At 37.3% G+C, this 14,702-nt stretch overlaps 2 protein-coding genes and 1 pseudogene across 5 annotated transcripts in view; 2 read left to right on the top strand and 1 right to left on the bottom strand.

The window, feature by feature from the left end:
* The first annotated feature begins 2,475 nt into the window (after nucleotides 1-2,475).
* LOC137775851 (ferritin light chain pseudogene) lies at nucleotides 2,476-3,793 on the top strand (annotated as a pseudogene).
* Nucleotides 3,794-7,201: 3,408 nt separating this feature from the next.
* SYCP3 (synaptonemal complex protein 3) lies at nucleotides 7,202-13,065 on the top strand. Its single transcript, XM_068560163.1, has 8 exons — nucleotides 7,202-7,994; nucleotides 8,362-8,428; nucleotides 8,591-8,625; nucleotides 10,031-10,148; nucleotides 10,987-11,086; nucleotides 11,728-11,826; nucleotides 12,783-12,887; nucleotides 13,012-13,065. The coding sequence occupies exons 1-8, from the start codon at nucleotides 7,862-7,864 to the stop codon at nucleotides 13,063-13,065; spliced, it is 711 nt and encodes a 236-aa protein (XP_068416264.1). The 5' UTR covers nucleotides 7,202-7,861.
* Nucleotides 8,177-14,702, bottom strand: part of CHPT1 (choline phosphotransferase 1) — a 39,173-nt gene continuing 32,647 nt past the window's right edge. For 3 of the 4 annotated variants that reach the window (XR_011075943.1, XM_068560159.1, XM_068560161.1), the window contains one exon: nucleotides 12,918-13,091. Coding sequence is in view for 3 of the 4 variants with exons in the window: in XM_068560159.1 (XP_068416260.1) it covers nucleotides 13,047-13,091 (45 nt within the window). In the remaining variant the exon portion in view is untranslated. Of the gene's footprint in view, nucleotides 8,207-12,917; nucleotides 13,092-14,702 lie in introns of those variants that run through there. The other variant, XM_068560162.1, reaches the window with a different exon arrangement.

Here is a 14,702-nt window from a genome sequence, read left to right as displayed (position 1 = left end):
AAAAAAGGTAAGAGCAGAAATTAATGAAATAGAAAAGTAAGACTTCACATGTAACCCACGCCTTCCGCATTTTCAGGAGACAGAGAATACAATGAACTTCTCCTAGTAGAGAAATAGACAACAAATTCTAACAGAGCTCTTGCCAATGCCGTCAGCCTGTGGGAACAGTATGAGCCTGTAGGAGGGGAAGTTTAAGAGACTATATGCAAAAGAGTGCTGGGGAGCAGAAGACCTAGATGAAGTAAATATAAAATAACTCCTAGAACGACAAAATCTAATACTACTAAGAATCAAAACAAGGAAGACAGGCCAGGGACTTGGTAGTTTACAGTACTGGCTGGGTTTTGAAAGAAAGCAGGACCAATAGTGGTGGCAGCCTTAAAGAAACATTGCTTCTGGAGAAGAATCAGATAAGAGGTGGCGCCTGGGACTTTCCTGGTGGTCCAGTGGGTAAGACTTCGTGCTCCCATTGCAGGGGGCCGGGGTTCAATCCCTGGTTGGAGAACTAGATCCCACGTGCATGCCGCAACTGAGAGTTTGTATGCTGCAACTAAGAAGCCCGCATGCTGCAAGGAAGATCCTTCATGCCGCAACTAAGACCTGGAGCAGCCAAAATAAACACATAAATATAAATAAATAAATATTAGGACAAAAAAAAGAAGTGGTGCCTCTTGGAACTATGAGAAAGAAAGACAAGAGAGGAAAAATTAAAGATCCTACAAAAACAAAAGTGAAACAAGACACATCAACTTATCCTCCTCACCCCAATTCCATGACTGCTTAAAAAAAACTGCACTTCATTATACTGACAGAAGAAGGTGCTCTTGAACTAGAAACCCTGTCCACAAAATGCTTAGAAATTGGGGGACGAGGGGGGAGAATCAATCCAACTCCGAAGGAAGGAAGGAAGGAAGAAGAGACAGGCATAGGGGAAATACCTATTAATGCAGAAGAATTTTAAAAAGTCAAAGGAGACTACTTTATACATCTCTATGCAGGTAAGTTTATAAACCTAAATGAACTAGAGGATTCCTTAGAAAAAACAGTTTACTATAGTTGACCCCAATAGAGACAAATGCTTAAAAAGACCAATTTCTACAGAAGAAAGTTAAAAATCAAGAAAACTATCAAGAGCACTACCATACGACCCAGCAATCCCACTACTGGGCATATACCCTGAGAAAACCATAATTCAAAAAGTCACATACCACAATGTTCACTGCAGCACTATTTACAATAGCCAGAACATGGAAGCAACCTACGTGTCCATCGACAGATGAATGGATAAAGAAGATGTGGTACATATATACAATGGAATATTACTCAGCTGTAAAAAGAAACGAAACTGAGTTATTTGTGTTATGCCAACACATATATATGGAATCCGAAAAAAAAAAAAAAAAAGGTTCTGAAGAACCTAGGGGCAGGACAGGAATAAAGACGCAGAAGTAGAGAATGGACTTGAGGACACAGGGAGGAGGAAGGGTAAACGGGGACGAAGTGAGAGAGTGGCATGGACATATATACACTACCAAATGTAAAATAGATAGCTAGTGGGAAGCAGCCACATAGCACAGGGAGATCAGCTCGGTGCTTTGTGACCACCTAGAGGGGTGGGATAGGGAAGGTGGGAGGGAGATGCAAGAGGGAGGAGATATGGGGATATATGTATATATATAGCTGATTCACTTTGTTATAAAGCAGAAACTAACACACCATTGTAAAGCAATTATACTCCAATAAAGATGTTTAAAAAGTAAAGATAAAAAAGAAAACTTTCAAGGAACTACTCCAATGATGTCACTAGGTTCAGATAGTTTCACAAAAGAATGTCAAACATTTGGGGTTAAGTAAATGATCAAATTACATACAACAGAAAGCAGTAAGTGGTAGGAAAAAGGTAGCTGGGGAAGGAGACTAGGGAAAGAAGAGAAAGGTGCAGAGTTTACAATTACAATATCTAAAAATGGAGGCACAGAAGGCCTCACTGAGATGAACATTTGAGCAAAGACTTTAAGAGGGAGCAAGCCATGTGCATAGCCTTGATTACAAACCAGATAAGGACAGTAGGCTAAAGGAAAATTACAAGCCAATCTCAGTCATGAAAATGGACACAAAAAGCTGAACAACCCAAACACAGCAATGTGCTTAAAAAGTTAGTACATCGTGATCAACTTGGGTTTGTCACAGGAATGTAGATTTGGTTTAACATTAGGAGATGATATACATTTTCTTCACTACGTTAACAAATTAAAGAGAAAAGATCATTTCAATAGATACAGAAAAGAATCTAATAAAATGCAACACTTATTCATGATTTTAAAAAACAAAATAAAACAAGCAAACAAAAAACTCTTAGCAAACTAAAAATAGAAGCTAAGCTTTCAAAAAGGGCAACTACCAAAATCACACACATGGTATATGTTACTGAACCAGGTTTGTCTTGCCTGAGGCCCAGCAAGATGAAACACTGAGATGCCGAGGTTTGCAGCCAAGAGGGTATTTATTCAGAAGACAGCCAAGCGAGGAGACAGGAAAACCAATCCCAGCTCTGCCTCCCAAGGCAAGGGGCTCGGGGTATTTATGGGATAAAGAATAAAGAAGCAGGGCGGTCCAAGGCATGGGGAGTGTGGGGAAAGGTGATTGGAAAAAGGTGTGGTAACTGACATTCTGAGCAGGTGTAACTAGGCAACAGGCCTCTGCATGTTCTGAGGGTAGAGTTTTTAGCCCTTTGATGTCAAAAGGTCACCAAGAAGACACTCTGGAATGCCCAGTTGAAGGGTGGGTGGTCCAATCCAGACTTACCCAGCTCAGCTCAAACTATAGCAGCTGGAAAACAACTTGGGCAAACACCTTATTGTCTAGGCTAAGTGCAGCTTGGAGGTCAGGCAAATCTTAAAACGACCTTGATTAGTGACGGCAGGTGAAATGGATTTAACCCACGGTTTCAGTATCATCGCTGTTAACAGAAACTTTAGAAACATGCCCTTTAAAATTAGGAAGAATGTCTAGTATCCATGCTTTTATTCGTCTTCGTACTAAAAATCCTAATCAGTGCAGGCAGAAAATGAAAAAAAGCCTACGAACTACAAAGGAACGAGAATGTCATTATTCACAGATGATATTATTATAAGAGCCCAGACTCTACAGACAAATTATTGGAAGTAATAAAATTGTTTAGCAAGTTGCTGGAGAGAAGACTAAGACCCAGGTCGCTGCTTCCGGGCGCATCCTCACAGCACACTTTACGGAGAAGGCCTCCTCACTGCTGACTCACCCTGATCCAGCAGAGTTCTTCCACCGAGGTGGAAGCGGCCGTCAGCCGCCTGATCAACCCGCACCTCGGGCCTCGTCCCCTTACCTCTCTCTGAGCTTCTACTTCGAAGGCGTTGAGGTGGCTCTGGAGGGCGTGGGCCGCTTCTTCCGGGAGTTGGCTGTGGAGAAGCGCAAGGGCGCCCAGCTTCTCTCTTGAAGATGCGGAAGCAGTGGGGCGGCCGCGCCCCGCTCCAGGACGGGCAGGAGCTGTCCCGGGAGGAGTGGGGCGCCATGGAGGCCGCCACGGCCCTGGAGAGGAGCCTGGACCGGACGCTCTTAGATCTGCAGGCCCCGGATTCTGCGAGCGCAGGCGCCCAGCTCTGCGAGTTGCTGGAGAGCCGCTTCCTGCAGGAGGAGCTCATCAAGAAGCTCCTCAAGAAGATGGGCGTGCACCTGACCGACCTGCGCAGTCTGGCCGGGCCCCCAGGCCAAACTGGGCGAGTATCTCTTAGAAAGGCTCTCCTGTCCGCGCGACTAGGAGCCTCCAGAGCCCGGCGGCCTTCCCCCGCCTCGAGATCTCTGCCCGAGCCCCTTCCTCCAGCCAGGAGGCAACTTTTTAACCACCCTGAAACCTTCACCCAAGCCGTGGCACCACATGGAAACAAAAAAGGTTCTTTTTGCAGAGGAAAAATAAGCTAGGCTATAAGAAGAAAACATAAGTATCTGAATAGCATGAATGACTTGTAGTCTAATTCTCTAGATTGTCTAAAGAAATGGTTCCTAATTTATGTGTATCACCTGGGTACGCTGAGTACAGTGTATCTGATAAACTATGTTTTCTCTGGCAAGAAGAATAAACGCACCTATTCAGAAAATGTTGCATAGAATTTTTTAAGGGTTTCAGGACTTCTCCGGAGTCATTCTGGGTACTGGATTCAACTCTGTTGTTCCAAAATGTATCTTTGGTTTTGTTGAGCGAAGCAAAGAGCTGAGTACCTTGACCGTATCATATTGTGTTCCCCCCATCAACCCCCAAACTCATGATAAAATTGCTGTTCCTGATTTTCAAGTTGATGTGATGTTATCTGCCTGTATTGAAGAAAGAGCCCTGTGCATTCATCTTTGTGTCTCCCATTAGGTTGCTACTGCGAACACTGATTATTAATTACATCATACACTGACCTCTTTATGAAGCCTCTCAAGAGAAATTTCCTTCTGGTCTTAATACTAGGAATAACAGTGCTTCGCTTGGGTAACTGGCTTGTTTTTGCTTTACGAACACTGTAAATGATGTAACTAAGTTTCCTTTTCTGACTGCCTGCTAAAAACTTAGAGCCAAATTTGCGGTCCACCTAGAGTAAACGAGTAGGATTATATAAGCATTTTGCATACGCTTCATTCCTGGTTCTTCTATTACTAATTCCTTGGTGTATTTTATGGAGTCTTTTAAGCCACCTTAAACCCTTTCTGGAACAATGTTGTGTATAAACAGATAAATAAACTTTTAAAATGTGGATTTAAAAAGAAATAAGACCCATATCAGAAATCAATTGGATATTTATATACCAATTAGAACAAAATTATATAACAATTTGAACAAAATAGAGACAAAATAGAAGTTATTTATAAATAAATCTAATAAAAGTGCAAACTCTACACAGAGAAAAAAGTTTAACTTTATTGAATTATATTAAAGAAGTTCTAAATAAATGGAAAATATGCTACATTCAAGAATCAGAAGACTCAGTTCTCTCCAGATTGATGTATAGATTTATTGCCATTCCAATTAAAATCCAGTAGGTTGTTTTGTTTTGTTTTGTTTTCCTGGAACTTGGAAAACTGATTCTAAAATTTACTAGAAAAGCAAAAGTTCAAGAATACACAGGATACTCCTGAAGATAAAATAAGATGTGGCTTGCCCTCTTAGATGCCAAACCTTTAATAAAGCTGGAATGATGAAAACTGACTTTGGCACAGGAATAGGCAAACTGACCAGTGGAACAGGCTGGGGAAGCAGACTCAAGAACATACAGAAACATGACAGATGACGTAGCTGTTAAAGGGAAAGCATGCACTATTCAATCAACTGGTTTCCACAGTGAGGGGCGGGGCGGGAAGTAATTGGACCCTACCTGTCACCAGGCACAAAAGTAAATTCTAGATGAACAAAGGCTTAAAAATGAAAAATAAAACCTTAAGACTTTTGTATTTTTATGACTTCAGGATAAAAATAAATTCCTTTAAAAAGATACAGAAAGCAGTCATAAATATTAACACTGCCCCCGTATATAAAGAGCTACAAGTCAATAAGAAACACATAACCCAATTGAAAAATGAGCAAGAAACCCAAATAGATATTTTAAGGAAAAGGAAATGCAAATGGCCAATAAGCATAACAAGAGCTTAATCTTATGAGTGACTGGAGAAATACAAAAGCAGACCCTAAAGAAATATCATTTTACACCCACTAGAATGGCAAAATTAAGAAATCTGACTATACCAAGTGATGATGAGTGCATTGAACAATGGGAACTCACTGTTGGTGGGAGTATAAATTTGAAACCAATTTGGCTTTACATCATCTAGCCTATGACCGAGCAACTTCACACCCAGATACTCTGTAAAAACTTTAGCATATATGCAGGAGATTAGAATATTCATAGTATCATTGTTTATATAGGCTGTAATCTGAAAATAACCCACATGTCCACAGACAAGAAAATAAATGAATAAATGGTGGAATAGAGGCACAATGGGATATTTTGCAGCAGTGAAAATGAAAGAACTATGGCTACGTGTAATCATCTAGATTCTCTTAGTGATGTAATGTTAAGTTTAAAAAGCGAGTGACACAGCCATAAAGGAACGAAATTGAGTCATTTGTTGAGACGTGGATGGATCTAGAGACTGTCATACAGAGTGAAGTAAGTCAGAAAGAGAAAAACAAATATCGTATATTAACGCATGTATGTGGAACCTAGAAAAATGGTACAGATGAACCGGGTTGCAGGGCAGAAGTTGAGACACAGATGTAGAGAACAAACGTATGGACACCAAGGGGGGAAAACTGCGGTGCGGTGGGGATGGTGGTGTGCTGAATTGGGCGATTGGGATTGACATGTATAAAGTGATGTGTATAAAATTGATGTCTGATTAAAAAAAAAAAGAATGGTTTAAAAAAAAAAAGCGAGTGACATAATACTACATAGAATATGGTACAACTTTCTATACTACCCAAACACAAACAGAACTAAGCAGAGTTGTCTCAGGGCACATACATGCGGTAACAAAACTCAGAAAACGGGAGGGTCCAATGATTAACACAAAATTCAAGATAATTAAAAAAAAAAAAAATCTCTGAGTAGGGAATGGGGAGGATGGGAGGGAAAGGACTCCCTGAGGAGATGCAATAGGCTCTGGTAAAACTGTACTTCACAAATTAAGTTGTGTGTTCTTTATATTCTGTTGCAACTTTATTAATAAAATATTGTGAAAATTTTAAACTTAAGTTACAAAAAGAAACTGGAAAGTGCCTCGCTTCAGGTGTACTAGCCATAGATCGCCGCCCGCAAGGTGCTCTGGGTCAGCGCTCTCGCTGGGCATGCCGTCCGAGGGAGCGGAGCCCCGGGGCCGCTGCACGCATGCGCCCTCCTGCCAGCCAATCAGAGACGCTCCCGGGCGAGGCGAGGTCGGTTTTTCTGCCGCGCTAATTCTGACTTGCTTCGGAGGAGTGTCGAGGCTGTGAAGAGGTCAAGTCTGAGGCGTTGGGGCAGGTGAGGCAGGAGCGGCGGGGACGCCTGTATGGAGACATATAACTGTGGTCGTCGACCATTGGGGTGTTTTTCAGGTGTGAGGAGGGGAGCGTTTGTCCCGCGCGGGAATCTGAGCCAGGGGTTATTCTTGACCTGTGAGGTAAATCTTACCCGCTGGCTCTCCCTGGGGCTTCTGACAGGAATTTGCAGGCTGTACCGCTCCCTGCGGGCAGGGCCGTGAGTGGGCGGAAAGGCGCCGGCTGGGCTGCCTCGGGACTGGACGCGACGCCGGGCGGGTGGACAGGTTGACAGCAGGCGAGGAGGGTGGGCCCGCGTCAGCGCGCCCACGCCCCGCAGAAACCATTTAGATGAAGCCAGGGCTCCCCTTCACTGGTCCTCGAGGCCTGGGGTCATGGAAATCTTGACGTCATTTTCTGCGGCCCAGGACGCAGAACGTTTTATGTTGTATTTCTGTTGCTGGCAACTTCTTTGGGGCGGGCTCGTGATCGATCCTGTCAGTAATTACGATTTGCACATTGTGACTGAAATCAGCAGGATCTAGATTTGCCCCGATTTAGCCAGAAGCTGGCCGGGCTAGGATTCCGCCGCCCTCCCCGTCCTCAGAGGCGAACTCTCCATCACAGCACCGCCGGCGTCAGGGGCGGCGCAGTCATTATCTTCTTCTGTTAACTTTTGGTCCAACAGAATAGATGAAGAGACTCCTCAAGTGGTATTCAACTAAAATCATCTTTATTTGATATCGCTCATTTTGAAATTTGCCAGTTTATTTAAATGGTGTCTTTGGATTCAGCAGGTTTGATCTTTTTTTTTTTCAAATCAGAAAACATCGAGACATGGTGCCCTCTGGAAGAAAACATACCGGGAAATCTGGGAAGACATCCATGGAAGATCAGGTTATAAGAGGCTATGACTTTGAGAAAGCAGATAAAAAACGTCTGAGTGGTTCAGAGGAGGATGTCACTGAAGGTACCGTATAGCTAATGGTGTTGGGCAGTGACCATGTCCTGCATTTATTTTCATGTACTTCGTGTTTCTTATTCGGACTCAGTGAAGCTTCTATAGCATCTTTCGCCTGATGTCTTATAAACAGTACATAGATTATTACGACATTAACACAGGAAGACTTGCAAAATTGTTCCCATAAAATGGTCTTGGATCCTGATTTAATTCCATCTAACCTGCAGAGAAAGTAGTGCATTTATATGTCTGCTTTAAAAACTTGTCTTGGCACAAAGCCTCAAAAAACCTCAAAATTAAGATATTACTCAATTTAAAAATTACCAAAATAGCATACTTAATTTCAACTCTTTTTCTTTTTTTACTGTCAATTCAGGGAAGATTCCAGTACTTGATAAACATGGGAAGAAGAGGACTTCTGCAGGAATAGTTGAAGACATGGGGTAATATGCTCAATTTTCACCTGTTAGACTTTAAGAAAAGTCTATTTGGTTGTCCAACGAGTATTGTATGTAAAATACTGGGCATGTGATATTTCTTCCAAAACAAGAATGATATTTTATGGATCCTTAATTAAAAGTTGTTTGATGTAATTTTTTTCACAGAGGTGAAGTACAGAATATGCTGGAAAGATTTGGAGGTATGTTTTAGGAGATATTTGTATTCAAACCATATAATTTGTATAATAGTAAATAATAATCAGTGGACTATAAGACTGTTATTTAATGCTTTGTTCTCATATGTAAGATTTTGCACAAGTATATGTGGTTCGGCTTCATAGATTTCCTTACTAACCTTTTCCAGTTGTTGATGTGAAAAGAGATGGTGCTAACGATGGTGAGTTAAGAATGGTCCTGTTACTTTATAGATGTGTGAGCTTAATGGACTATGAAATTTTAGAGCAAAAATGGATGGGAAAAGTGTCTATCCCTCTTTGTTTGGACTTTCACGGACTAAGTGATACAAACACACGCACATATCTGTGTGTCAGTTTTTCATTTTCTCAATTTAGTTATTTTCTATGGCATTCCTGTGTTCTTTTCTTTAGGAAGGGCAATGTAAATTGAAGCCTTTAAAATAACTCTTCATTTTTATTTTTACATTATTAAACTATGTAGCTGAGAATTAAAGACCACCTTGCTAGTAAGAGATCAGATAAAAAGTTCATAAACTTTAAATTGTATGTCAAATATCAGTTACATTAACCGTGTTAGGCGATAGTATTCTTATAAAAGAGTCAATATTTGGCTCCTCTCTAGCATTATTCATATAATCAAGTCTTTTTTGAAAGCTTTGCCCTATTTGGTAGTAACAAAATGCTTGTTTTATAATCTGTCTTATAAATTTATTATTATAGAGGGATATTGGAAATACAAAATATTTATGTAATAGTGTAGGTCACCTCATCATGATTACTGAAAAATAACTATTGATGGTAGATCCATATGCATGTGCCTAGCAAAGAATTACCTGAAGTATTAAAAAGTTTATGAAATGCAGTACTTATATTATTGGTAAAAATGTTCTATAAAAAAGTATTTAAAAGGGTTCTTGAATTTATTTAGATATTTACTTAAAATAAGATTTTCCCATGCTTGGTTGGTCTTTGTCTCTTTTAGTAAAAAATATATTTTAAAGTATCACTGACTATATTTTAAAAAATTATTTTAACTATTTTTATTCTTTTTAGACTCAAAATAGTTTTGTTTCATATAATGAGTTCTAAATTTAGCCTTTATTAGTGTTTTCTTATGAAGAAATTAAAGTCTGTCCTTGAGACCCTTTTTTCCAGTTATTAGCTCTTTTTAATCACCTCTAAATTAAAAAATTATCTCTAGTTAGGAAAATCAGAATTGGGATACCAATAACTAAAAGTTTTCTCAGAAAAAAAAAGCAAGGAAATGATCTTGCTTTTTGATATTATGTGTATTTTTAAAGATCTTTTCAAAACTCTTGAACCAGCTTTATCCATGTTTATTTGAATATGTGGGAACAAAGTAACTTTCTTCCACATTAAATTTAATGAGTATTTATTTTCAATATAGCTGATATTAACAAGGCTCTTCTTGCCAAGAGAAAAAGACTAGAAATGTATACCAAGGCTTCTCTCAAAACCAGTAACCAGAAAATTGAAAATGTTTGGAAAACCCAACAAGAGCAAAGGTAAGGCTGTTGGTTTTTTCACTGCCACAACATTTGCATCATTTCTTAGTATTCATTGGTGCAAATTATGAGAAGTACTATCATCTTCTGCTTATTGGGATCTCTAGTAAAAAAGTATATTTGGCTTGATTTTCCTCTAAGTCCTTTAGTCCTATAACTTCATTCCTTCACAGACTTGAGATATATTTCCTAGAAATCAATAAAGATGTCCTTTTTCCCCTTTTAAATAATGTTTGAGGTTTTTTTTTAACAATAAAGGTAATTTATATTCATTCTAAAAATACATTAGCTGAATGACAAGTAAATGTCATATAAACCATTAGTCTTAATGATAGTTAACTGTTTAACAGTGTAGAAAAAGATCAACCTTATGTATTATAAATAATTTGTATATTTTAGCTGAATTAACTATTCTTTTGTACAAAATCATTATACCAAAATGGGGAAAAATTAAGTGAAATATTTCTATTTGGAAATCTTATATGATAAATATAATAACTTCAGTGAATCTATTTATCATATCACAACCTATATTCAGTAGGAGAAAATGAAAAATAAATTGCTTGGAGATAAAATGGACTTTTCTGGAAAATGTATATGTACAATAAAACTCCCTTAGTTTTCAAGAGCTTAAAGCACATGAGAGGGATTTTTCTGTTAGTTGGTTAGGAAAATAAATACTTCTGAACCATCATAAATCAAAACTTTACTTCTTGGCTTCACATCTGAAAATTTGATATTTTCTCTTTTATTATAGTATAATTATGTCAAATCAGTTTTGTTTTGAAAGTTTTTCCATATTGATGTGAAATATGACAATATTCATTACGCTTTACAGGCAGAAGCTTAACCAAGAATATTCTCAGCAGTTTCTGACTTTGTTCCAGCAGTGGGATATAGATGTGAAGAAAGCTGAGGAACAAGAAGAAAAACTAGCTGTTAGTATTATGCTTAGCTTTATAGCTTTATAATTAATCTACTATAACCAAGTGTCAAGTAGGAAGGGAGAGGCCGGCCTTGCAGTACACCCATGGACCTTAGCCAGGTTCCATTGCCCACTGCTGGCTATGAGTTTGGTTCTGCTGAATGCAGAAGTACAGGCACATACCATACTCATAAAAGCTGTTGGTCTTTGCTTCCTAGCACATTGTTAATATCAAGTTTGCTATTATTAATACTATGCAGAGGTTATAGTTTTTGGTAATGACAAAATCTAGGGTATGTGTATGTAAGTGGATGGCTAAAGTAGGGTGAAGAACAAAAATCATTGGTGGAAAACAGGCCAAGAAACTGAAAGACCAGCAATATTGTAAGGATCATCTGTGTTGACATTGAAAGCACCAAGAATTAAGACATGTTTTGAGTATTGTTGAGATTTCCTACTCAATGACTGGTAGGGTTATTATATTATTGTTGTATATAAGTGGTGAACACAAATTATCTAAACTCAGTCATAGTAAATGTTAAAATCTTAAAAATATTGATTTAAAAACTATTCCTTTTAAGTGTAATGTAGAATTAATTTTTGCTAAATTTTACCCGAATTGTTATTACATAAATTTTTCTTTTACATTTGTAGAATATGTTTCGACAGCAACAAAAAGTTTTTCAACAGTCTAGAATTGTTCAGAGCCAGAGACTGAAAACAATTAAACAATTATATGAGCAGTTCATAAAGGTTTGTTATATTTGGTAACATAATACATTCTTATAAAATATAATTCATGTGTGGAAGTAGAAGATAATTTTTTTCTCAGTTTAAGGGGAAAACATTTCGCTTATACATTTTAAATTCTTAACAGTTTTCCATTTTGAATGCATTGTGTTCGATTTAATTTGTGCTAAATGCTATCACTAAGTGTTACCACTTGGTGTAGGAACTTTAGTACTATATTTGACTCCTCCACCTCTCTTATTCTTCACATCCACTGCTACTGCCCTAGTTCAGAACCTCATCATTCTTTCCTTATACTATGAAAACTCTTAACTGATTTCTCTGTTTTCCAACCCATCCTTCATGGGTCTGCCTTATTATCTTTCTATAACATTACCTTTTCCCTCCTGAAAAACTGTCAGTAGCTTCTCATTCTAAATTCTTAGGCATTCAAGATTCACCCCCCAATAATATGATCCTTTTTTTTAATGCTCCAATTACTACATTCATCCATTACTTCCACCCCTCCACATAACGACTTTCTCTGAACTCACTCACTTTGCACTTTCATGCTTTTGTTTATGCTCTTGCCCTAGAATACTTTTAACCCTTCTTCCTAACCTTCCTTTCAGTCTTACTCTTTTGCCAACTAAATTGGAATTAAATCCCCATTTTCTACTACATAGCTACAGGAAGTTGTGCTTCTATTCCTTTTATAAAATTTTGTGTTATTTTTGTTTGTTTCTTCCAGTGAGAAGGTACACTACTATTGTACCTCCTTTAGTAATATTTGATTTATGTCTGACATTTTCTATTCCTTTAGTGGGTATTTTGGTTTTCATGTATTAGAATATTTTTGAGATAAATAATGTGCATTGTTGAATATTAAAAAGTTCCTACTTTTGAAAATTAATTGTATAAGTTTTGAACCTGAGATGAAAAGTGGTGGTTTGTAACTGAACTAGCCTTTTGTGTTTTAGAGTATGGAGGACTTGGAGAAGAATCACGATTATCTACTTACTGGTGCACAAAATGAACTTAGAAAAGAAATGGCTATGTTGCAAAAAAAAATTATGATGGAAACGGTAAGTTATTTAAAATTGAAAAAATAAGGATTATTGAAAGCATTGAAATATTTTATTTGCTGAAATATGTATAACACTTATCTAAAAATTAAACAAATGTTTAATATCTCCTTTCATGTGACAGCAGCAGCAAGAGATGGCAAGTGTTCGAAAGTCTCTTCAATCCATGTTATTCTGATGACTCTTTGAAGGAAGAACTTGAACCTAAGTAATATGATACAATTATAACATTAGCTAAGAGGCATGTAAGTTTTTAGAGTGGTTGAAAATTCTGGTTTAAAATATTACATCATATTAATCATTAGCTTAAGTGCAAGACCCTTCTTCTTCTTCACCTCCAAATAAAATAATGAAGTTATGCAAGTAGCAGCAATTCCTAAATTATATGTGCCACCGTGCTTTCAGCTCTTTAATACTAATAATGATTTTTTCTCTCTAACATTTGTCAATTAACTCTTAGCAATAAATATGATGTAATTTCAAGTTTTAGCTTCAGTGTATTTGTATCACTTCCAAAAGGTAGAAAGCACAGGTATAGATGGTTAATTAATTTTGTTCTTCTTTAAGGGAAAAAAACACAAAATCTGTTTTATACGTACACCCTTTCATGCATATTCATTAAGTTACACTACCAATTCTAATGAAAATAAGATTTCAAAAGAAAATACACTCTATTGACTTACAAAATTTATTAAACGCAACTTAAGTTTCTGTTCTGGAATAAATTAAACTGCTAAAAACCATTAACACAACCGCACAAGATATATAAATAATCCATTTTAAGACATGGATTTGTGAATGTCATTTCCACAATGACATCAAAATGCCATTTAATTCGGCTCAGTCCACAATTAAATGACACATGCCCTTAGTAATGATTAAGAGCATATCATTAACATCCCTAATTACTTATGGTTTAAGTACTTCACATCTGTCTTTAACTATAAATTACACAGAATGTCTTGTTTTTCAGTTTTAATATTCAGTAAATATATGGATGTTTTTACATTCATTTCCAAACTTGAACAGTTAATTCCTATACCCTGTATTTTAAAATGTGCATTTTTTTAAGCATAGAAAAACATATGAAACTCTTGATTTAATAAATATTAAATTGTTTCAGCATTTGTTTGAAATATTTGAGTTAAACTTACTATTTTTTGCTGAAACTCCTTTCACTGAATCATTCAAAAACAAAAAATATGCCCCATAGATGGAGAAAGGAGTGACTTTGTCCTGTTTTTCCATATTTTAAATTCTAATTTTTGCTGCATAACCCACACTTATCTTAGTTTTAGGTTTTCCAAGTTTTTAAAAATGAATCCATACTGATCCTCTTTTTCTAACTGTGCTAACTTATATAGGAAGAAATTAGTCCTCCACCGTTAACAAATATCTGACATTAAGGGGACAGTTTACTTCCTAAATTTTTGCATTTTGTAAAGCCTTTTAAGCCAAAGTACATGCTGGAATGTAAATTTTAAGTATTATAAAATTTAATATAAATTTTAAGTACTATTGAAATTAAGAAGGTCCTTATTGAATTTACCAGTTGTTTCAGAGGCAAAATAAGTACTCCAGAGTATTTTCTGTGTACTTAATTCACATAAGCATATACTTTTTCCTTTTTAAAAAAAATATTTATTTATTTATTTGTCTGCACCAGGTCTTAGTTGTGGCATGTGGGATCTAGTTCCCTGACCAGGGATCGAACCCGGGCCCCCTACATTGGGAGCATGTAGTTGTAGCCACTAGACTACCAGGGAAGTCCCTATTTTTTCCTTTTAAGGAATATCAACTTTCACTCTTTTTTCA

The sequence above is a fragment of the Eschrichtius robustus genome, chromosome 13 (genome assembly GCF_028021215.1).
Source record: "Eschrichtius robustus isolate mEscRob2 chromosome 13, mEscRob2.pri, whole genome shotgun sequence".
Taxonomy (NCBI): Eukaryota; Metazoa; Chordata; class Mammalia; order Artiodactyla; family Eschrichtiidae; genus Eschrichtius; species Eschrichtius robustus.
This window is presented reverse-complemented; position numbering and strand designations above follow the sequence as displayed.